The sequence below is a fragment of the Mastigoproctus giganteus genome, chromosome 1 (assembly GCF_048544385.1).
Source record: "Mastigoproctus giganteus isolate SK-2022 chromosome 1, ASM4854438v1, whole genome shotgun sequence".
NCBI lineage: Eukaryota > Metazoa > Arthropoda > Arachnida > Uropygi > Thelyphonidae > Mastigoproctus > Mastigoproctus giganteus.
In genome coordinates this window covers 195605214-195629422 of record NC_143575.1, presented here as the reverse complement: position 1 = coordinate 195629422, position 24209 = coordinate 195605214, and the positions used below count along the sequence as shown (strand labels likewise).

Below are 24209 nucleotides of genomic sequence, written 5' to 3'. Positions count from 1 at the left end.
ATACTGAAGACTTCATAATCACTATCATCCCTTTCTTTATTTTTCATTTGTTCCAACAACTTAATCAAATTGTGAGTGGTAAGATCTCTAGCAGCTTATTCATATCTTCAGTATCCCCTTCCAGGTTAAGGTGTTTCATCATGTCTAAAATTTCCACAATGAAAATTCTATGAACATTTTTATGCATTTCTTGGAAATTTTCATGGACAAACTGCAGGCAAAGCTGCTTCCAACAGCCCTTTTATGGTGGATTGTGTGTGTTATCTCTCTAGGTTGCAGCAATGTCTCTCACTGCCATAAAGGTGTACCTCTTAACTGCATGAGAGTTATTGCTGTCAGTAGCAGCAGTAGCCTGAGCCAGTTATTCCTAAATACTACTGCTTGAATGTGAAAAGGGACCCTTTATCCATAAACTGGTAGGGAACTGGTGTTTGGAGAAAGTTTGAAATACTTATAACACTACTTTTACTTGAGAGCGAGATCCACAGTATGAGAAAATGGATGAACAGAAGAATTGTTGAAAAGTAACAATGCCTTATATGCTTACAAATATTTTTCCACTTCTGGTACAAAGTAGTGCAGAAAATAGTCCTGAAAAAGCATTGCAATAACCCACACTTCATTGTTTTTCAAATCACTGTGAGTAAATATTTTTAAAGCCCATCAATTGTTGCTATGATATCCTAAACATAGCCTCAAATTGAATTCACTACTATTGAATGAACATGTTTATAGAATTTTCATAGTGGAAATTTTAGACATGATGACACCTTAACATGGAAGTGGTTATTTAAGATATGAATGAGCTGCTGAAGTCTCAGAGAGAAGATCTTACTGACAATTTCATTTATGAGTTGCAGGAACAAATGAAAAATAAAGGGATGATAGTGATGAAGTCTTCGGTACTATTGATAAGCATTACTGCTTATCAATAAGGTCAGGTTGTTTTATGAAGCTTTGAAACCAGGCAATTTCTTCTCCTTAATTGCAGTATATGTACATGAGGGCATCTTCTTCCAGAATAAGCCCTTTTGCCTGGTGAGATCAGCAAAAGGGACATCCTTATGAGGAAGGACTTCAAATATGTGGATTGCAGAGCTTGGAAACTAGGCACATTAGAGGTGACTTGATTGACGTGTTTAAGGCTCTGAGAGGCAATAGTAAAATAAATGAGGATGAAATTTTCACAGTTATAAATGATTCTAGAACTTGGGGGGGGGGGCATAATTTCAAGTTATGGGAAAGAGATGTTTAGACTGGATTGCAGGAAGTTTTATTTTGGTCAGCAAGTTTATAAATTACTGGAACCTATAGGAGGAGGGAAAACGAATAGCGTGTCTATTTCCTTTTTTCTTCTTATTATTTATTTAATTTTATTTATTTTTATTTTTTTTGGCTGGTGCAGCATAAGCCATAGGTTTCTTTGTACCATATAGCCATTACTAATACTGATAATCCCATTTTGTCCACTTGAATACTTGTTTACCATTGTATCCCCCTGCCTTAATAATTTCAGAAAGCAATTTGGGGAACCTGTTGTTGCTTCTGAATCTGCACAGAGTTAATAACTTTCAAACCTTCCCCAGCTTGGATTAAAAGAATTGTAATTACTACCATCACCTCGTTCCATGAAATTTTCAGTTTCTTATAGTTGTCTTTTGCTTTCTCTTGAATCTTTCTTTGCAAGGTTAACTGAAATCTGATGAACATTTTTTGTCAGTCCATATTTTCAGTAGTCTTTCTGGTTCTTCCCCTATGCACACTACTATGCTCACAAGTAGAACAAATCCACTGACTATTCATACTATTTGCACATTTCATAATTTGTTCTTTATTCTTCACTGTTCTACTTATCCTAACTCTGGCCAATATACTCCATGCTTTCATCACTTTTGTCTCTTCCTATTTTTTTTTTTCATTTTCTTTTCAAAGGTAGTTGCATGTCTTTTTTTCAACTTACCACCAGTTCCACAGTATCCTCACTTTATTTTCTCTTTTCACTCATCTGAACCACATTGAAACTATACTATTATAGAAACACATCTACAGGTTATTGTTACACTAAAACCACTTAGTCACATAAGAATGCATAACTACAACTGTGACATGCTTAAGACTGCTAAACTGAAAGTGAAACCAAAACAAAGGGTTTGGATTCACTTTTGGATTTATAAGACACCTTAGCTTTTTATTTAAAAATAAATAAACAAATGATCATGGAGATCAGGGGAGTATACAATTACAGTAGTTATTTACAAGGATGACAAAGTACAATGCTAAAGTTGTGAATCTGTACATAACCGTGAATATATGTATCATTGGATGTACGGTAATCAGATGTACAGTAACTGAGTATTACTGTACATCTGATTAACATGTTTTTTGGTTAACCTCTGCAACTGTCTTTTTTAGAACTAATTTCAGTTCATGCAGAATGGTGCTTAACTTTTATGTCTTTATGCAAACTTCCTCCTTTCTGAATGGCCTGATGTGGTTGAGGTTGTGGCTCCAAAAAAAGACATGTGAATTTAAGGATATTCTTTATTTGAAACCACTCAAGCTATAATATAATGTTTGCTATAATATTTGTCATCCTGTTGGAAGAATAGAAAAGCCAACTCTTTCAATTTCAGAGTACTGGAAGTCAGATGTTCAAGATGAGAAAGAGTTAGTATTAGCCATATAGTGTGAGGAAGCCCAGTCTTTTGCTATTCCAGTCAAAAATTTAAAAAATAATAAACTACATATATTCTTCTTCCACATTTGAATAACTATCCATCTGACCTTTGAATTTCTCCAAGCTGTCAGACTCATTTACCAAAGAAGGTAACTCCATTAATTCCAATAATTAACAAGTTTTTGGCCAAAAGGCAGTTTTCTATGTCTAGTCTAATTACAGGAGAAGTAGTTTATATAAGTTATAAACTACTTTTCCTGTAATTTGAGTTTATGGACCCTAGTTCAGGAATAATTTATAGCAGTGAAAATTTTGCTTTCATTCATTTTACTAATTGCTCTCTCATGGTTTTATATATCTCATTCAGATCCCTCCATGGTGCCTGGCTACCAAGCTCTTGTAGCCCACATATGTAAAGTCTTTCCTCATATGGGCACCCTTTTGCAGATCTCACCAAGAAAGTTGCCTGTCTACAGAACTCCTTGAAAGGGGGTTTTACGTGTGGTCTCCATATTTGAGTACTACCCTGTGTGGCTTTATAGTTGCTTTATACAGTGAGATTGTGACTCTCTCTCTCCCTCCCCCTCCCCCTCCCCCCCAACAAGTGTTCAATAAATAATTGATAGGATACCATGGGTCTTCCTTGCCACCTGCGTATATCATACAAAGTACTTCATGCCCACTTGTATCCTAACCCACGAATCCTTTTTCCCTCCACTGTTTATAATTCAACCCAACCCAGTGTAAGTTATTTTGAGCTTTTCCCCAACCTTGCATTTTCTTAGTATTCTAAAGGGGTTCTTCTTGGTGATAATCATTAATTACTCTCCCAATCTTGACATTACAGGCCGGCCTCGATTAAGGCAATTAATTCATCCTGCGAGTGCATCACGCATAATGGAAACACATTAATCAAATATAATGATCAATAGGAAAAATTATAATTGGTCGGTCACCTTCAGGAATATCCATCAAGAATTTTAAAAATACCTTTTAAATAACTTTAACTGTATACAATGTAAAATATAATGAAAATAATTATAGAATTAAATGTTTATTGCACAGAATACAGTGAAGAAACTATTTGTTATGGAAATATTTGAACAGTGTTGGCTTTCTTTTTTTCATCAATCAATTTCCAATAACTGACAACAATCTTCTCTAGTCCCTGGCAAAATAAATATTGCAGAGAACTTCAAACCTTTTGTTTGAGGTTCTCTGTGATACGAAAGATTTCATCTAGTTGTTTTATCATTATCTCCTTTGCGATAACATTTTCACCTGGCTCATTTAAAAATTAGAATTTTTAAATACAAGTCTGCCATGTGACTTTATTAGTGTGAGATGAACAAGTAACACATCTGCTTCCAACGGTTGATGGAACACACTGAGGTGGGCAGCAGGCAAACACTTGTTTATTGCCCGTCCAATGTGTGGGTAGCTTAGCATGCGATTCAGATCTTTTTCAGCTATCACAAAAAAAAAAAAAAAAAAAAAAAATCGTTAACTGGAAATTTGCATTGTGTAAAATGAAAAGTGGTATAATTTTTTTCAACTAGCAGTAACTGAAAAACGCGTTAATCGAACTCTCGTTATGCAAAGCCTGGCTGTATCTGCAAATTGTCATTACGCCTTGTATCAACTCCTTTGATGTTACTTAAGAAAACCAGAAACTGGTTCCAATACAGATTGTTTTGGAAAACCCACCTGGATAAAGATTTGGTGATTATGATACAGAAAGGTGAAGTTCGACATGTGGTGTATGCAGGCAGCAGTAAGATATAGGATTCTATAATTTATCAAAATTTTCCAAGTAGAGAAAAGTGCTGCAATCAGTCTGAACTGCCAGTATTAGTAATAATTTCATTGCCCTTATCTGTGACCTTCAAGAAATAGTAATCCTTTCAATAAATAACTTCTTTGAGTCATGAGTATAGAGAGATAAAAACATCCTTTTAGTATCTTGTGTTTCAGAAACATGAGCTAATAAAGAGATGCAGTGTTTTTGTACCATATGGTAGTTTTAATTCTTTACAGGGTCCTAACAAAATGGGCAAGGCTGAAGAGGTTTTTGTACCCTGTTGACTTCAAATTGAATATTTAAATCAATGCAAAGAATATGTAAACTGGGCAGCTAAAAGATATTTTGATACACCTCCAACTCTGAAAATATACAGCTATTTATGAATATATATGATGCAACCTTGATATAATGTGCCTCTTCATATCACAGTTTTGGATATACAGTGAGTGCGATCATTTCCCTTAAAACTAATTATGAAAAAAAAATGGTGTGTTAAAAGAACTAGCAATTTCATGTTGGAAACTGGAAAAAGTGAATACTGTACATTCTACTACTGTATTTCCCTAGAGGAAAAGTTAGCTAAAAATTGGCTGTGTATTTGCTTCGATGTATTCAGCTCACAGTAATTTTTGTAAACAACAGGATTTGTCAGAGACTAATTACTATAGACACCCAGTTTCTCCCCTCAGCTAGAGATGCAATAAAAGAGTATATTAAAAAAAAAAAAAAAAACACGTAAACTGCAGCTATTGTCAACCCACTGTAGGATGGAAGCCTCCTCAGCAATTCATGTTGAGGGAAATGGACCATAATCTGCACGCTGGTCCAGTGCGGGTTGGCAGATCAACCGTATTTAGCAGTCGGGCTTGAACCCTGGTCTACTCAAGGAACGTGTGCTACTGCACTCCTGCTCCTGACCACTCGGCTCAAAGTGGTCAAAGAGTATATTAGTGGAATGCTAATTAGGAACAGTTACCTCTGGAGAGGAATATGGGTACAGTTCAAGTGTGTTACATTAATCACAAAGCAAATTTTTGTAAACATCACATGATATCCTTTCTTTGACTAGACATTACACTTAGATACTTAGATACTTGAAGATAGCAAGAACTGCTATGGGCTAAATTAGACAAAAATATACATGAACTGACAAGCGATTTTATGGATAAATCATGTGACTTCACTTTGGCACTATGTGATAGGCCAGATAGTTTGGTTTTGATTTAGCTTTTTCATTTCAAAATACTGTAAATTCTAGTTCCTCAGAAATAAATACACAGTAAAATTAGCAAATCAATAGCACTGAAATTATGTCCACCAAAAGAAAAAAAAAAAAAAATTATACAGTTGAAGAAAAGTTAAAAGATTATCAAAAGAGTTAAGATGGCAAAACAAAATGCAGTATATTTCACGAATGTGGAATTCCAGAAGGAACAATCCACAGTCGAATGAAAAAGGAAGAAAAATTGCATTCGTTCATGGACTCCATAGATGAAGTGGGCCTCCAAAGAAAGAAAACTAGACTTTGTGAAAACTTTGATGTGGGCCCCTTATACAAGTGGTTTCTGCAGAAGAGTAGCGAAGGAGTACTGATAAATGGGGTAATTTTGAAAGCACAGGCACATACATAAGCTACTTGGTAGAGATGATGACACATTTAAAGCTTCTGAAGGGTGGCTTTGGAGATGGAAGGCTCGTGGGTTATCTCAGGTTAGTTTTGTAGGCAGACTGTGCATCTACATTACAGCAGCAGACGCATTTCCTGAATTTCTGTGTAATGTAATTCAAGATGGTGAATTCACAGATGAGCAGTTGTACAATTGTGTACTATAAACTTCTTCCTGACAAGTTACTGGATATTAAAAAGGCACCAAACAAAGGGGGCATGAAAATTAAAGAGAGAATTGCTATATATTGCTGTGTGCAAGCAAGACTGGAAATCACAAGCTAAAGCCATTTGCATCAGTAAAAGTCAAAGTTCCCTGGTGTTTCAAGCATGTCGACGTTGAAATCTACACTCGTGATTTATTAAAAAAAAAAAAAAAAAAAAAAAAAAGCTCCAATGCTTGGATGAAGAGTGATATTTTTGCTCCGTGATCGGAAAGTGAGTTTGTACCATCGGTGAGACACCACTTGCTTTCCAAAAAACTTGAAGAAAAGGCTCTGTTACTATTAGATCACTGTCCAGCTCATCCTTTGGCTGATATCCTGAAGTTGAAAGATTGCAAGATCAGAGTCACATTTCCCAAGGAACACAACTGCACTAATTCAGCTCATGGATCAGGGCATTATTTGAGCTTTCAAAGCCTACTGTCACTGTGAGCTAATTGCTGGTGTTATGAACTCAGAAGTTCATGCTAGAATTTCTAAAAACATTAACACTGAAATATGTTGTATATTGTATTGGATTAGGGTGGAGAAAGTAAGCTCAGCAACAATTGAAAACTGCTGGGAAAATGGCAAGATTACCAGTAATAACCTTGAATTAGCAGCATTTTCAGAAGAAGGATGCTTGTTTTCATGAATCATAATCTAAGCTCGAAGTTAGTTCCTTTGCTTGGAGGCAGTCTTGGAGTAAACGATCTGGCTGCTTGAATTGAGGTGGAAGCTCCAGTTGCACATTACCCAAGAAGTAAAGGACAGAAGGCTAGTAACATAAGGAGTGACTCAGAAGGTAAGAAAAACCACCAGAAATTAACAAAGTGCTTGAAAGTATTAATAAGGTGATGGTGTGATTAGAACGTCAGGGTGTTATCAGTTCCAGCAAACTAAATAACATGACTTCAGAATATATGCATAAAATTTAAGTCCATAACAGCATTGTGTATTAGTAGAATGTAAAGGGAATGATATAATGAATGTGGCAACTGAAGTTTAACATTGACAAATGCAAAGTACTGCATATGGGTAGCAGTAACCCAAGAGAAATGTACCAACTATGTGTTACTATACTCAGGGAATTGGAGAGTGAAAAAGACCTGGGGGGTAATTGTACAGTCAGATATGAAGTTTGCTGAGCAGTGCAAATGGGTTGCCAGAGCAGGTCATGAAGTCTTGTCAATGATATGAAGGAATTTTGCTAGCATGGACAAGGAGCTGATTATCTCATTGTACAAGGTAATGAGTAGGCCACACCTTGAATACCGTGTACAGGTCTGGAGGCCTCATTTTAGGAAGGATGTCGAGTTGAGAATTACTAGAATGAGTACAAAGAAGGCCAACAAGATTGGTGAGGGAAACAAAGGAGTGCTCTTACCATGATAGGCTTAAGTTCTGCAAATTGCAGCATCTGGAGACTAGGCACATGCGCGGTGATCTGATTGAGGTTTATAAGGCCTTTGAACGGGTTGAGCAAGCTCACTGCTAATAGGATTCTTCCTCTTGCTCAGATTAAGGACCTGAGGGGGCATAGATTCAAACTGAGGAAAGACAGTTGCAGAATAGATGTGCAGAAATTTGTATTTAGCCAGCAGGCAGTTGATTGCTGGAACAAACTTCCATCTTGTTGTGGAAGTTGATAGCTTAAATTTAAGGTTGAGCTGGACAAGCATTTGGAGTGAAATGGGAGGCGTTTTTTTTTTTTTTTTGCTGATGCTGCATAAGCTTGCTTGCTTTCCTGCATCGTATTCCTCTGCTAATACTAATGCTAATAACCTTTAATAATTTGTGTTTTAATCTGCATAACTCAAAGCATTAGCAAATAAATTCTTTATTTACTAAGTGAAGTGTACTAATGTTAAAATAACTGGGAAAAAAATAGCAAAAAAAAAAAAATTTTTTTTTTTTTTGGTTATAACGTGTTTTTTTAGTTATAACGGTAAGTCAAGTGCTCCCTGACTTACCGTGAGTTGAAATTTTACATAACTTGGAAAACACCCAAAATCTGTATATACATGTAAACATAAGTCGACGATTTAAAAAATCACTTTATTTATGTTGTATAACTTTTTGTATATTACAATTACATACTCATAACATATGCATTAGAATATTATTTAAAAAACAAAACTTTTAAAGTATGTATACATACAACTTATTTATGGTGTGTGGGGGGGGTATATCTAACACTGATATTAGTTGGAGGAGAATGAGGTTGAAGAGTGAGCTATCACGCAGTCTATATCCAGACCCATCTTCTGGCTCTAAAATAGCTGAAGGAGTGGAAGGCCATAGAAGCATGGTGCTGGAGTTGGAGTTAGGGAATCTGCAAGTTGAGGAGGATGCTCAATCTTTCTCATGTATTTATCTAGAGAAGTTTGAAGCAATGCCTTCTTTTTCTCACAGTACACTTTAAAGGTACAGTTTTGCATGTTTTTTTTTATCTTTTACTATTGTATTCACAGTGGGTGTTGCCAGCCTTAAATCATGTGAAATGGCCGTTATTGTTTTCTTGCCTTCATACAGTTCACAGTTTCTAATTTTTGCTCTAACTTAATTGTATGCCACTTTTTCAAAATGGCAACATTGCCAGGGTCCAGTCGTGTGCTTTTCTGCCATACTGACTGGGATGACATGCAAAAATAAAAAAAAAAACAAAAAAAAAAAAAAACAAAGTTATCTGCAAGGCAAAGCAGTAGTATAAATAACGATGTATGAAAATTAGACAAAAGAAGAAATAGTGTAACAAAGAAGCTCCCTTTCTAGCTACATACAAATCGTTGCACATGTGATAAGTTGTGGTGAGCTATGTATGTGCACACTGTTATTGTCTGACATTCTTGGAAAGTTCCAGCTGGACTGGAACACTGGGCTATAGGTATCTTTGAAGTCTCCAATTACAATTTATTGCCTCGTGGACATTTTTTTTTTTTTTTTTAAATATTTTTCTTAAAGCCAGATGTGTAATTTGAGCCATCTAAGTCGGGGAGTGCCTGTACACAGAAAATGACATTTCTTGCAGGCCAAATGAAATTGAACATTGGGCGGCTTAAGATTTACGGCCCTGAGTTGCATAAATTGAATTTTAACATGATCATCATATATGGATTTTAAATTGTTTTTCAAATTTCTTAGTGCGCATGAATATTTATATAATCTATAAATGCATGTCATATTACATAAAAAGTTTGTTTTGACTTCAGTGAATATAAATATTATGATTGTGTTTCAGTCACTGCGGCAGTACAAAGATTCACAAGGAGACACAGAAGTGTTAATGTCTGCTTTGTCTGCCATGCAAGACAAGAATGCCCACCTTGAAAATAGTCTCAGTGCTGAGACACGTTTAAAATTAGATTTGTTTTCTGCACTGGGAGAAGCAAAGCGACAGCTGGAAATAAAACAAGGTTAGTTTACTTTCAATTTTGATGTAATTGTCATAATTTGATAGGTGAAATGTGGGTAAAAACATTCGCCTATATAGAATTTAAAAAAAAAAAAAAAAAATCAGTATTGTTTCTCCAATACATGAAGTGCTACTAGTTTATTTTTTATTATTATTATTATTTTTTTTTTAATGAAAACCCCAAACATAAGAGGAATTAGAACCTATAGTACTTAGTAGTACTATAGGTTCTAATGTATGGGTTGGAGGTTGAGAAGACGAAAGAAGATATTTGTTGACATTAGACTTGATCTTCTGTAGACTTTAATTTTCAGGAAATACGTATGAAGGAAGGTTGTTCCAGAAAACGGCAGTTAAATGAATAAACGAGGAAGATGAAAAGTTGGTTCTGTGAGTTTGAAGTTGGACAGTAAATGGATGTTCGCTGGTGGCAACATGTGTTCGGACTGTTTTGAAAGAGAGAGAGGGAATTATAGAAGCCAATTCAGAAGAACAGTGCCCATGGAAGTATCTGTAGAAAAGGCATGCAGCAGAAACAGTACATCTATTAGAGCCGACCGGGCTAGCCGAGTGGGTAAAGTACCTGCCCGGTAACCCAAAGGTCGCGGGTTCGATTCCCGCCTCGGGCTTGGATCAAAGTACTGCAAAAACCTTGGGAGGTGCAATATGGCCATAGAAGCCGATGCGCCAACAACTACCAAATCAAAAAAAAAAAAAAAAAAAACAAACATCTATTAGACAGAGAGTGGAGAGACTCTGTTAGAGACAAGTCATTAATTAACCTAACTGCCCTTTTCTGAATGGAATCTAGAAGCCTGAGAGAGGTTTTGGGTGCACCGCCCTAGATGTGGGAAGAATATTCCAATGTAGGGCGGATTTGTGATTTGTGCAAAGTGAACAGCTGTTTGGAAGAAAAGTAATGCGGAGAGCAAAAGAGAAAACCAAGTTTTTTAGAAGCAGAGGAAGCAATATTTGTAATGTGCTTGTGCCAAGAGAGATTAGAAGTCAGGGTAATCCCCAAAAGAGATATCATTTTGCCTAGAAATTGCAGTGTCACTAAAGATAAGCATAGGAGCAGAGGAATCCTTTTTGCGAGATATAAGACAAGACTTGAGTTTTAGAAGGATTGCAATCAACTAAGTTGTCTTTGCCCCACTGGAGAATTACCTGGAGATCCACATTTAAGGAATTGGTAGCAGATATTCGAGGAGTTGAAGCTGATGGAGCAGGGCAAAGGTTTCTCAAAATGGAAAGTGGAATGCAATGTGCTATCATTGGCAAAACTATGGATGGGAATTCCAGTCAATAGAAAAAAGTCATTAATATACAAGAGGAAAAGAATGGGGGAAAGAACTGAACCTTGGGGGACACCAGCATTAGTGGAAAAGTTAGAAGACAGAGCCATCTACCGTCACCCTCAGTGAACGATCCGAGAGAAAACTGGATAACCAATTATAAAAAACAGTTGGCAAACCATAAGATGGAAGCAAGTTTAGAAGAACTTTATGCCAAACACAATCTAAAGCCTTTGAGATGTCAAGAGCAACTGCTTGTGTTTCACCAAACTATTCCATTGAATTTGTCCATAAATGGGTAACATAAGCCAGAATATCACCAGTGGATCGATACTGACGGAATCCATACTTTGATCAGAAGGAAGGTTTCTAGGTAGTTTAAGAGTTGGCGGTTAATTGATTTCTAAATTACTTTAGAAAGAGTAGAAGTAATTGTAATGGGAGAGACATGTCACCCTTTTTTTAGGAACTGGCTGGATAAGAAAGTAGAAAAAGGAGGCAAAAAACAAGAGTAAGTTCAGGAGAACAAGTGGAGAAATACCACAGGAGCTTTCTTAGCATTGAGATTCGTCAAAATCCTTTTGACGGAAGACCACAGGAGGCATTGAATAGAGCGTGTTGGGAATGGTGGGAGGTGTTTTAACAAGATCATTAATACATGAGTTGGAAGAAAAATGGAATGCTAGCAGGTCAGCTTTATCCTCGGCTGAAGTGACAACAGAGCCATCTGGTTTTTATAGAAGTGGGAGCAGAGATGGGCAAAAGTTGGCGCCAATAGCTTTGGCAAGAGACCAGAATTCTTGGCTACCATTAAGGCAAGAAGCAAGTTTCCTACTCTTAGCCTGTTCAAAATCTAGTTTGGACCGATTAATGGCTGCTTTACAATTGTTGCGAGCTTTGGTGTAGGCAGAATATGAAACTGAAGAATTGGAAACAAGCCAATTAGAATATGCAACGTTCTTCTTTTGAACAGTCTTAGCACATTTATTGGAAAACTAAGGTTTAGATGAAGGGCGAGATTTTAAAGTGCAGTGTGGAATAAAGGATTCCATTCCTGCAAGAATAATTTCACTGACATGATCTGAGCAAACGGGGACATCAGAAGTTTTGAAACAGTAATCTGACCAAGGAAAAGAAGAAAGAAATCTTGCAGGTCATCCCATTTTGCATTCTTGTAATGCCAAACAATAAGAGGTTGTGAATAGCTATGAGATAAAGGCTTCATTGGAGAAGAAATAATCACCAAGTTGTGATCTGAGGTGCCTAAAGGACCACTCACTTTGACCATGTACTTAGAAGGGTTGTTTGTGAGAAAAAGATCAAGCGTATTGGCTGTACGATTAGGATTGTACGGTATTCTTGTAGGTAAATGAACAATCTGTGCAAGGTCATTAGTAATTGCAAAAAAGCCTCAGATCTCTACCAGCTGGGTCTGTGTGATTAGAAAGCGGAAGCCAGCTGGAGTTTTGAACATTAAAATAACCAAAGAAAGTTACCTTACTGTTAGGAAAGTTGGACTGGAGAAAGTCAAGTTGCAAAGAGAGCAAGTCAAAGAGTTCCAAGTGGATTAGTGGAGTTGGGAGAACAGTGGGGACAACAGATGAATTTGACAGAATGAGGTAGAGAGATTTTAAGCCAGAGAAGATCAAAAAGAGTGGATTCCAAATTACCAAGTCTGTGACACAGAATATAGGAACAGACGTATGCACATGTACCATCTTTGAGGCGAAAGGAATCGTATAGTGAATAATTTGGGCAACTGAGATGAGCAGTAGTCGAATCAACCGATAACTGAGATTCTGTCAGAAAAAGTACATGGGGTTTGGTAGACTGCAAGTGGAAATGGACATCATTGAGATTAGAATTGAGACCACATATATTTGCGAAATGTTTGGGATGGAAGAGAGATGGAAAGGTTGACCGGAACTTAGCTCTGGAGACTAAACATGGATTCCACCACTTCAAGCCTCCAGTAAGCAAAGTGGTGGTATTGCACCGGTTGATGAGAGTCATCTACCCACCTAGTATTGCCTGGTAACAGAGGTAACACAGAGGGGCAGCATTCCTCCATATGGTGTGGGTGCCACACTTCTACCCCTGCTTACGTGGGTTCACACCTGGGTGGTCACCCACATTATGCTTGTGAATGGAGGTTATACCCAGGATTACTAATAGTCCCACCATCATGAAGATGCAAGCAGAGGATTTGGCTGTCACAGACCATCCGGACTTCATCGAAATTGGGTCCACTTGACTTGAATGTCACCCAAATATCTGTTCCATCAGCGTTTTAGACTTCCAGGTAGCAAGTACAGCTTGTCTGGCATATCTGAGAGAATGTCTGTGACAACCTCAAGGACCAAAGGTCCTTGAGGTTGTCACAGACATTCTCTGAGATATGCTTTAAAACTGTGTTAGAGCATTTGGCCCAGAGAACTGCTAAACAACCAGTAATCAGGGACACCATATTGTTGCACTTTTAGCTGCCAGATTAAAGTAAAAAATCTGTCATAAAAAAAAAAAAGAATAATAATAACACAGCTAAACTCAGATCATTTTTCCAAAAAAAAATAAAAATTTGTCCAATGTGCACACTTTCTCTAGTGTCCTAAAAACTGCTTTTGTAAGTTATGGCAATGTTTGCTATGAGTGAAAATAATTGAAAATTGCCATAAAAATTTGCTGTACTCTACTTCTTGATTGTGGGAATTCTGCACTTAGAGAATGCATCCAATGCCTGTAATTGATTTAACAATTTTTGTTTTTTATGCATTATTTAAAAACTATAAAAGTTTTCAATTTTTCTTCCTAAATGAAGGGCTTATCATTTCTACTATACTTCAAGCCTGATTTTGACCAACAGCCCAAGAGAATCTCTGCATTTAGGAATGAAATGAAAACCAAACTGCATTAAATTTCCTTACATTATGAACTTGTATTGCTCTATATATATATACATATATATATATGCAGAATATCCTCATGGGCCATTGGCAAAAATTTGGAAACAATAAGACAGTAATCAAGAAAGATGAGCACAATAAAGTTGCTGAAGTGATTACCAGCATCATATTATAAGCTCTAAGCTGTCTAAAAGGGAAAAAATATATTTTTTTAACTTTATGGTTTATTTTATATTGGATTTAAGGAGCTCTGCAACAGTATCTGTAGATTTATAGCTGCCCATCATGTTGTCTTTGAGTCAGAAGCCCTTCAAAAGGTGATTGTAGTTTCTTTGTTTGAATTGAGAATCTAAGTTAGGGGAAGTACATTTGATATTTAGAGTTCGTAACTATTTTATATGATAGACAGTTTGGATCCATATCTCTTCTTAATATGAAAGCTATGACATAAAATGGGATATAAGTTACTGTAATAATAAATTAACATTATGCTCCATATTGAGAAAGACATTTTGTTTTTCAACTTCAGTGTCAGACAGTTGTTTTCCAAATGATCTTCACAATTTTCAGATTCGATAATAGGTATAAAAATTTAATCCGAAACATTATTGTTATTCACAAAAACTAGTTCAGTATATTAATTGTATACCAAGTGAAATAAACCGTTTTTGGTTTTTCAATCCAATTTTTATGGAAGAATATTATTATAAGAATGTTATATTAAGTTGTAAAAGAAATGCCTCTTATTTTCTTAAATAATAAAACATCTATCACAACAAGTTCTTTTACTGTTTACAAGCCTCATAATAGTAATCCTTGTAATAAATTCCACTCCGTTACAAGAGCAGCCCTTAGTGCATGGAGGATTCTGGCAAGAGATCAGTTTGTTTCCCTAAAGAATCATATACATACACATGTATCCAGGTCCTGAGATGCATCTATCCACACCACCCAAATGTATCTTCATTGACCCGCCTTGCCCTTTGTAAAAGAATCCAGGACCTATAGCACCTATGAGAAGACTTGCATTTGGCTTGAAAACTTTGCCCCTTTTTGCTCATCAGCAAGATCTCTCCTTGCTACCACTCATCACTGCTATTGTAGTTTAGAGGAGATTTGTTCCTTTGAAATTCACTTTGTAATAAAAACATCTTTCTTACACAATCAGTATTTGCTGTCAAGTATATTAATTCTGATCTACCACAAGGTGGTACTCACCCATATTTTCCTTTTGTTTCATTCTTGTAGCTTCTTCAACATAATCAAAATTCTATACTGTATGCTTATGTCAAAGTTTATGGTGTTAGTCTTAGCATTAGTAGAGGCATTTGATGCAAGAAAGCAAGCTTATGCAGCATCAGCCAAAAAAAAAAAAAAAACACCACTTCCACTTCATCCCTCTGTTCATTCGAAATACCTGTCCAGCTGAGCCTTAAACTTATTTAAGCTATCAACTTCCACGACAAGGGATGGAAGTCTGTTCCACCAACCAACCAACCACCCGCTGGCTAAAGGCAAATTTCCGCACGTCTATCCTACATCTGTTTTTCCTCAATTTGAATTTATGCCCTCTCAGGTGATTATTCTGAGCAAGAGGAAGAATCCCATCAGCATTGAGCATGCTCAAACCATTCAAGGCTTTATACACCTCTATCAGATCACCTCGCTGGTGCCTAGTCTCCAGACACTGTAATTTGCAAAACTTAAGCCTTTCTGCGTAAGAACACCCCTTTGTTCCATTCACTAATCTTGTTGCCCTTCTCTGTACTCGTTCCAGCAGCTCTACATCCTTCTTGAAATGAGGCCTCCAGACCTGTATACAGTACTCTAGGCGTGACCTGACCATTGCCTTATACAAGGGAATAATCACCTCCTTATCCCTGCTAGAAAAATTCCTATATATCATTGACAATACACCATGAGCTACTCTTGCAGCCCATCTGCACTGCCCAGAGAACTTCATATCTGCCTGCACAACCACCCCCAGGTCCCTTTCATTCTCTACCACTGTCAGTATAGTACCACAGAGTTGATACGTTGCTCTGGGGTTGCTGTTTCCCATATGTAGTACTTTACATTTGTCAATGTTGAACTTCATTTGCCACCTCTCAGCCCATCTGCTCAACCTTTCCAGATCCTGTTGCAGCAGCATAGTGTCAGTATTGCAGGTTGGCAGGGTTGTCAAGGACAACCCTGCCAACCATCGTATCGTCTGCAAACTTGGACATTAAGCTTGATATACCATCATCAATATCTTTTATAAATACAGAAAACAATAATGGACCCAACACTGAACCCTGAGGGACTCCACTGATAACATTAGTCCATGATGAGCAGTGTCCATTGATTACCACTCTGTCTCCTGTTGTCTCAGTTCTCAACAGAAAATAGGACACATTTTTATCAATAAAAATATTAACCATATTTACATAAAGTTAAGATTTTTTTCCTAGATGCCAATGAGGCATCTAGGAAAAATACTAATTTCTTTTTCCACAAATAGCTGATTGCCCTGAATCACCATTTTCCCATATCTTTTCACTTCATTATCAATTTCAGTCTGTGTTTACACTTTCCTTTTACATGTGGTTTTTTTTTTTTTTTTTTTTTTTATAAAAACCTGAAACATGAGAGGTATTAGAACCTATAGTACTTAGTACCATACATGGGTTGAAGGTTGAGAAAATGAAAGAAGATATTTGTTGACATTAGACTTTAACTTCTGTAGATTGTGATTTTCAGGAAATACGTATGGTGGAAGGTTGTTCCAGAACATGAAAGTTGGATGAATAAATGAGGAAGAAGAAGAACAGTTGGTTCTGTAAGTTTGAAGTTGGACAGTGAAAGGATGTTGACTGGTTGAGGAATATGTTTGGATTACTATCGAAGGGAGAAGGAGAATTATAGAAACCAATTCAGAAGAACATTGCCCATGGAAGTATCTATAGAAAAGGCATTTAGCAGAAACAGAACATCTATGAGACAGAGTGGAGAGACTGTTAGAGATGAGTCGTTAATTAACCTAACTGCCTCTCTTTTGAATGGAATCTAGAAACCAGGTTTTAGGAGTACTGCCCCAGATTTGAGAACAATATTCCATGGTAGGACAGATTTGCAATTTGTACAGAGTGAACAAATGTTTGGAAGAAAAGTAACACCAAGTGAAAGAGAAAACCCAGTTTTTTAGATGCAGAGGAAGCAATATTTGTAACATGCTTATGCCAAGAGAAATTAGAAATAAGGGTGGTCCCCGGTAGAGATATATATTTTGCCTAGAAATCAGAGTGTCACCAAAGATAAGCATAGCAGTAGAAGAATTCTTTTTGCGAAATATAAGACAGGACTGAGTTTTAGTACGGAAATCAACTAAGTTATATTTGCCCAACTGGGGAATTCCTGTAGATCAGCATTTAAGGAATTGGTAATGGAATATTCGAGAAGGTTGAAGCTGTTTGTTCAGGGTAAGGTTTCTCAAACTGGATGGTGGAATGCAGTGTGCTGTCATCAGCTAAATAATGAACAAGATTTCAGTTCAATGGAAGAAGGTCATTAATATACAAGAGGAAAAGAATGGGAGAAAGAACTGAACCCTTGGGAACTCCTGCATTAGTGGAGAAGTTAGAAAACAGAGAACCATCTACCACCCGCAGTAAATGGTCAGGGAGAACTGGATACCCAATTACTAAAAACAGTTGGAAAGCTATAAGATGGAAGTTTATTTAGAAGACCTTTATGCCAAACACAATGAAAAACCTTTGAAATGTCAAAAGCAACTGCTTCAGTTTCACCAAACCTTTTCTCTGAATTTGTCCATAGATGGGTAACATAAGCCAGATAGAATATCACCAGTGGATTGACATTGATGGAGTCCATACTGGCAATCGTTGATCAGTTGGAAGGTTTCTAGATTGTTGAGCTGGCAGTCCCTTTTTAGGAACTGGCTGGATATGAGCAAATTTCCAAGCAGAAGGGAAAACATCTTTGAAATCAGAAAGTGAAAAAAAAAATGAAGTGGAGAAAGCTCAGAAACTTGAGCTTTTTAGCACCAAGATTTTTCAAAATCCTTCTGACATCCATTTGATGGAAAACCACAGCAGGCGTTGAAGGGAATAGTGGGAAGTGGTTTATCAAGATCATCAGTATATGAATTGGGAGAAAAAAAAGGATGCTAGCAGGTGAGCTTTATCTTTAGCTGAAGTGGCAATAGAACCATCTGACTTTGACAGAGGTAAGAACAGAGATGGACAAAAGTTTGGGCAATAGCTTTGGGAGACCAGAATGTTCAACTACCATTTGTACAAGAAGCAAGTTTTCTACTCCTTAGCCCATTCGAAATCTAGTTTGGACTGATTAATAACTGTTTTGAAATTATTATTGTGAGCTTTTTTTGTTGGCAGAAAATAAACCTGGGGATTTGAGTACAAGCCAAATACGATAGGCAAAATTCTTCTCTTGAACTGGCTTAGCACGTTTACTGGAAAACCAAGATTTAGATAAAGGACAAGATTTTAAGATGGAGTATGGAATAAAGGATTTCATTCCTACAGGAATAATTTCACCGACACAATCTGAGCAAACATTGACATCAGAAGATTTGAAATAGTAATCTGATCAAGGAAAAGAAGAAATCTTGTGGATCACCCCATTTTGCATTCTTGTAATGCCAAACAACACTAGGTTGAGAATAACCACCAGAGAAAAGCTCCATTGGAGACCATCACCAAGTTGTGATCTGAGGTGGGAGAATGATAGAGGCAACATGAATTTGACAGAATGTGGTAGAGATTTTAAGCTGGAGGAGATCGAAAAGAGAAGATTCAAAATTACTGAGTCTCTGACAGGAAATATCAGAATGGACATATGCACAAGTACCACATTTGAGGTGAAGGAATCGTACAGCAAATATTTTGGACAACTGAGATGCACAGTGGTTGAATCAACTGATAACTGGGATACTGTCAGAAAAACTATGGAGTTTGGCAGACTAAGTGGAAATGGACATCATTGAGATTAGAACTGAGACCAAGTATATTTGTGAGATGAACAAGGAAGTATTTGGGAGAGGTTTAAAATATTTTTTGTAGTTAAGTTTGTTCTGTTATTTTGACAATTCGTGGTGCAATCAGAAGTAAGAAAAGGTGGCCATTACATGCTGTATGGAGTAATGAAATTTTAGAATGTGGCATACACATGGTAAGAATATACCCCGCTTTTTAACTTGATGTGGCCTCGACAATTCCCCCCCCCCACACGCACACTGCTCAGACTCCCTCCAGTCTGGTAGAATTGAGGTAGTGAGATTATACACTAGCTGATCCGGAAGCCTCCTAAAGAGTTACCAATAGGTTTGGTCTGGTGGACTACCTAGCGGCCGGCCTGCATACACCTTTTTAGAGCTGTACCCTCAAAATGTAAAGAAGATTGGATCTCTCCATGATATCCCTCATAACCTCAAAAGACATCAATCATACTACATGATGGAAGAGATATGGGGGTTGCTGGAGCTTTACTCTGGAGACTAAACACATGTTCCACCACTTCAAGTCTCCAATAAACAAAGTGGTGGTATTGCACCAGTTGATGAGTTATCTACCACCTAATATTGCCTGGTAATAGAGGGGAAGCATTCCTCCATGTGATGTGGATGCCACACCTTGACGACCCCTGCTTACATTTGTTCACACCACAGTGGTCACCTCCAGTATTATGCTAGGTGCCATATTTCAGGACTTGTACATGGGAGTTTATACCCAAGGTTACTAACAGTCCCACCATTGTGAAGGTGTGAGCAGAGGATTTGTCTGTCATAGACTGATCTGACTTTGCCGAAATTAGGTCCACTTGACTTGAGTGTCACCCAAACATCAGTTCCATCAGCATTTTAGACTCTCAGGTAGCAAGCACGGCTTGGCATATCTGAGAGGTTGTCTGTGATAGCCTCAAGTGTTGCCATAATTGTTTTTATTCCTCTCTCTCTGCTGATCACTTGTATTATGTCCAGGCCATCTTAACCTGTATTTCTGCAGCTTCTCTACAAGTGGAGCAACCCTCTAACACCAGTAAACCCAAGCAAACATATCCATTTTGTTCTTTATGACCATTATTTCCACAAAAATAAACTCGGAACTTTTTCCAACACTAAAATTGCATTTCATATACTTTGTCCATTATGTAAAAGAAATATATTTTAATTTGGCTGCGTTGTAATGGTTTTTTGTAGCATATTGCTTTCTTATGAAAGCAATATGCTACAAAAGTCCTGCTACTTTGATCCAAAAATATTAACTACATATTTCTATACATTTCTGCACTCGCTCATGTTATTTGTTTCCCCATTATGGATGAGAGCTGCAGAGATGTAGTTCTAGAAAATATAAGAAATTGAACTGAGTGCCTAGACATCTGTATCTTGTGCAAACCATTATTATAATGTTGGTGTGGTTTCATTAAGCCATTATAAAATTCAAATCTCTAATAATATTAATTGTTAAATTCATACACTGATGCATTTGATCACAGATATCATTCTGCTCCCACTGTAGGCAAATACTGTTATCCTTGGTTCGGTTCAAGTTGTTAATGTATTTAACTTATATAGCATCACCTGAACAGATGAATCTGCTGTACGTTTAAAATTTTGAGATACTACTGGACAGCTGTTTTAAAGCTACTGGCTTCTCATCTGGCAGAGGGACCTCTATTAGCAAACATGTGCCAATCTGTAATTAATGTATGAGATGGTATCAAAAAGTTCGTACCGTTACCTAGAAATAATAACTCTTCACAGAAACTTTAATCCTTTTCTATGTACTCTCCATGTTTAGTAACACATTTCTTCCATCTATGGATCAGTTGTTTAATGCCTTGATCATAGAAGTCTGCACTTTTTTGTCTGAAAACACGATTCCACTTCATTGACTTCCTGATACGAATCACAGCAGTGTCCACACAATGGTTTCTTCATTTCTTGAAACAATAAGTCTGAGGGTGCTAGATCAGAAGAATAGGATGGGTGCTGCAGTAGTTTGAAGCTGCACTGGGCAACAAAGTTTGTGGTGGCAATGGCCTTGTGAGCCAGTGCATTGTCTGATAGAAGATAGACACCTTTGGTTAACATTCCACACCTCTTCACATTCAAAGCATCGTGTAACTTTTTAAAAAGATTTCTGTAATATTCTCTGGTAAATGTGGAACCTCATGGTTCCACATTTACCAGAGAATATTACAGAAATCTTTATGTGCAGGATTAACTACCTTTTCTGTCCCAAAACACGGATAACATCACCTTCTTCGCAGATGGAGTGGTCTTGGCCTTTTTGGGAGGTGGGGAGGAGGTGTGCTTCCACCGCTTTGATCTGTCTTTAGTTTCCGGATCATACTGATGCACCCAGCATTCATCATTTGTCACCAACTGATCAAAAAAGTTCTCAACATCCGCATTACACAAATCCAACAGTTTTTGAGAACATTGCATTCAACATTGCTTCTACAAAGGCGTCAGCAACCTTGGAACCCATCATGTGGGAAGACTTTAGATATGTGCAGATGGTCATGTAAAATTCTGTGGGCAGACCCATAACTAATTTCCACTGCATTTGAAATGAAATTAATTGTCAAACGTCAGTCACTCAGCACCAGCTGCTTAACTTTTACAACCGTCTATCTGTGGATGTTGATGGCCTTCCTTCTCTTGGCTTGTCAAAGACACTTGTATGACCACACTGGAACTCCTGTTTCCACTTTTTTACAGTATCATAGGATGAACAATTCTTCCCATACACAGCTTTCATTTCTTTGTCGATTTCCTGAGCTTTCTTGCCCTGCAAATCCAGAAACTTGATCACTGCTGGATACTCCACTTTGTCAACCATAGTGTCCTTCCTCAGATTCCAGGCTCCACTTCTGTATATAATCACCTATGGGAATGAAATTTCACATGTTAGTTATTCAATATGTAGACAACTTATATTAAAAACGGCATTGTCCTACTGATGTTTTATCTAGGTCAGGGTAGAAACGTTTTGATATCCCCTTGTATTTTGTCTAAGTGAACAGCCAAATAGTGTATTAAAGTAAAACTTTCATTTAAAAACGTAACAACCTTTGTGTACCTTTTTAACCCCTAGAATCGGGCTGCATTTGCACTACATTGCACAATACTATATGTAGGAGAATAAGATGGGAAGCCAATAGCTTTGAAATGGCTATCTTGGCAGTGTTCCAGATTTTTAAATTTATAGTGTATTTGCCTATTGAGGTTGATGCTGCTCAATTTAAGAAGATATTAGCAACTTAGGCAAGATAACCATATTTGTCTCTAAGTTGAACATAAGCCTTAACATTGCTAGTCAGCATCACTTACAGCCTTTATCAATCTTCAGTGGTAGCAGAATGCTCCCACAATCAATAATCAAAACAGTGTGATTTCAATGGAATATTTAAATCACTGTGTTAAAATGTTCCCCTGCAGGTGCAGTGAATAGTATTATACTGCATAGGGCAAATACTGCCTGCTTATAAGAGTTAAAGATGACATACTTTATACTTTACTGTTATGTTTAAGTGGAACTTTTACTTCTGTATGCTGTCTGACTGTTCACTTTGAAGCCAATAGCTTCAAAACATTTTGTCCTGGCAGTGTTTTGGATTTTTAAATATACAGTGGATTCACCTGTTCAGGTGGTGCCATACAGTTTAAAAAGATATTAGCAACTTAGGCTTATGCAATTTACTAATAGACTGCATGTTTGATACAATTTTACTCCTAAAGGTAGAGATTTATTAAGGATTCCCTCCAGCAGCAAAGAACACTGCTCAATAATAGATGTATAATACTTCAGTTCCCAAATCATCCTGCTGATTAGCATTTCAAACAGTTTGATGAACTTTGTTCACCTTGATTATCACATTGTTAATGCTGTTGATAAATTTGTAAATATTTTAAAAAATTTCCCATTTAGTTTTTCAATAATTTGTATTAAATGCCACCGATTCAGAAATTGCAAATTGTTATTAATGACTGTTTTGATTATCCTAAGAGAATTGCTAATTTAATATAATTTTATTATAACTATTAATAAACTGGTTCATATAAGCAAATAAATATCATATTCTGATGTCAGATTATTAGCATAATAGTAATCTATTTCACATATGTGATTTATAATGAATGGTATACTCTTAGTATTCTAACTATTACTTTTGTGTTTTTACAGCGCTCCTTGTTCAGAAAGACAAAGAGATAGATGACCTAAAGTCCAAAATTGCTGAAGTAATGGCAGTGATGCCAGTAACTACTGGTTCCAGCTATCCTCCTACTCCTGTTTCTCTAGAATCCCTCCTGTACAGTCCTAAGTTTCTCCCTGATACCCAGCCTACCAGTTCTGCTCTGGACCCTAATGCTTCAGCATATACTCCTCATGTGGCACCATCTGACATTTAAACTGATCCGTTCCCATGACAAAATTGCCGGTGTGTAAATCAACATTGCAGGCTATCCATAGGAAGCTTTTATTTGTGTAATTTGGCCTTGTGTGGCCTGTTTGTGCAGTAAACGTTCACTTGTGTTTATAGAAAGGAAACTTTGTCAGACAGCAAAAACATGCTGTAAAATAAAACATGGATTTGCTTGATGTGCAGTTTCGTCATTTTCTAGGAAGGGAAGAATAATTAACATAGCATATTCTCAAATTTTATTCATATGCAAGTGAAAATAGCACATGGCTTTTTACTAATTGACAAAAAAAAAAAAAAAAACAATACCACATTTTCAGCTCATTCATCAAAGTACTGCCATAAAGTCCTCCTTCCACTTCAAGAATATATGAAGGTAATTTTTATTTTTAATTAGTAAACATCATTAATCACAGACATAAATTTCACTTTTAATGAATTAAAATATTCACAATTAATAAATAAAAATATAAAGGATTATAAATGCTAGGTGGGTTGGGAGATTTTTTATTAATTCTTATGATCCATTTGCAGAATTGCAGTCTAGATCAGCCACTCAACGAAAATTTTGTTAGTTTGGATAATAACTTAGTATTTAAACCTTTGTTTATGGCAATTAAAAGTAAATTGCATTTGGCTGTTAGTTCAAAAGAATATCATATATTAATCATTGTGGATTCTTCTGTTAACCCAAAGAATATGCCAACATACAAGAAAATTCACAGTTGATAGTTTTCTCAAATTCTTTTTATGTGGCGATTTCATGATTTTAAAAGTTTAAATGAATCTTTAA

At 36.7% G+C, this 24209-nt stretch overlaps 1 protein-coding gene across 1 annotated transcript in view; it reads left to right on the top strand.

The window, feature by feature from the left end:
- The window catches only part of LOC150091426 (macoilin), a 301613-nt gene extending 278018 nt beyond the window's left edge, over window positions 1-23595 (top strand). Inside the window, exons 11-12 of the mRNA XM_090375398.1 lie at window positions 9592-9766; window positions 23179-23595. Of these exons, the coding sequence (XP_090231524.1) occupies window positions 9592-9766; window positions 23179-23405 (402 nt within the window). The 3' untranslated portion in view covers window positions 23406-23595. The remainder of the gene's footprint in view (window positions 1-9591; window positions 9767-23178) is intronic.
- Window positions 23596-24209: the final 614 nt, after the last annotated feature.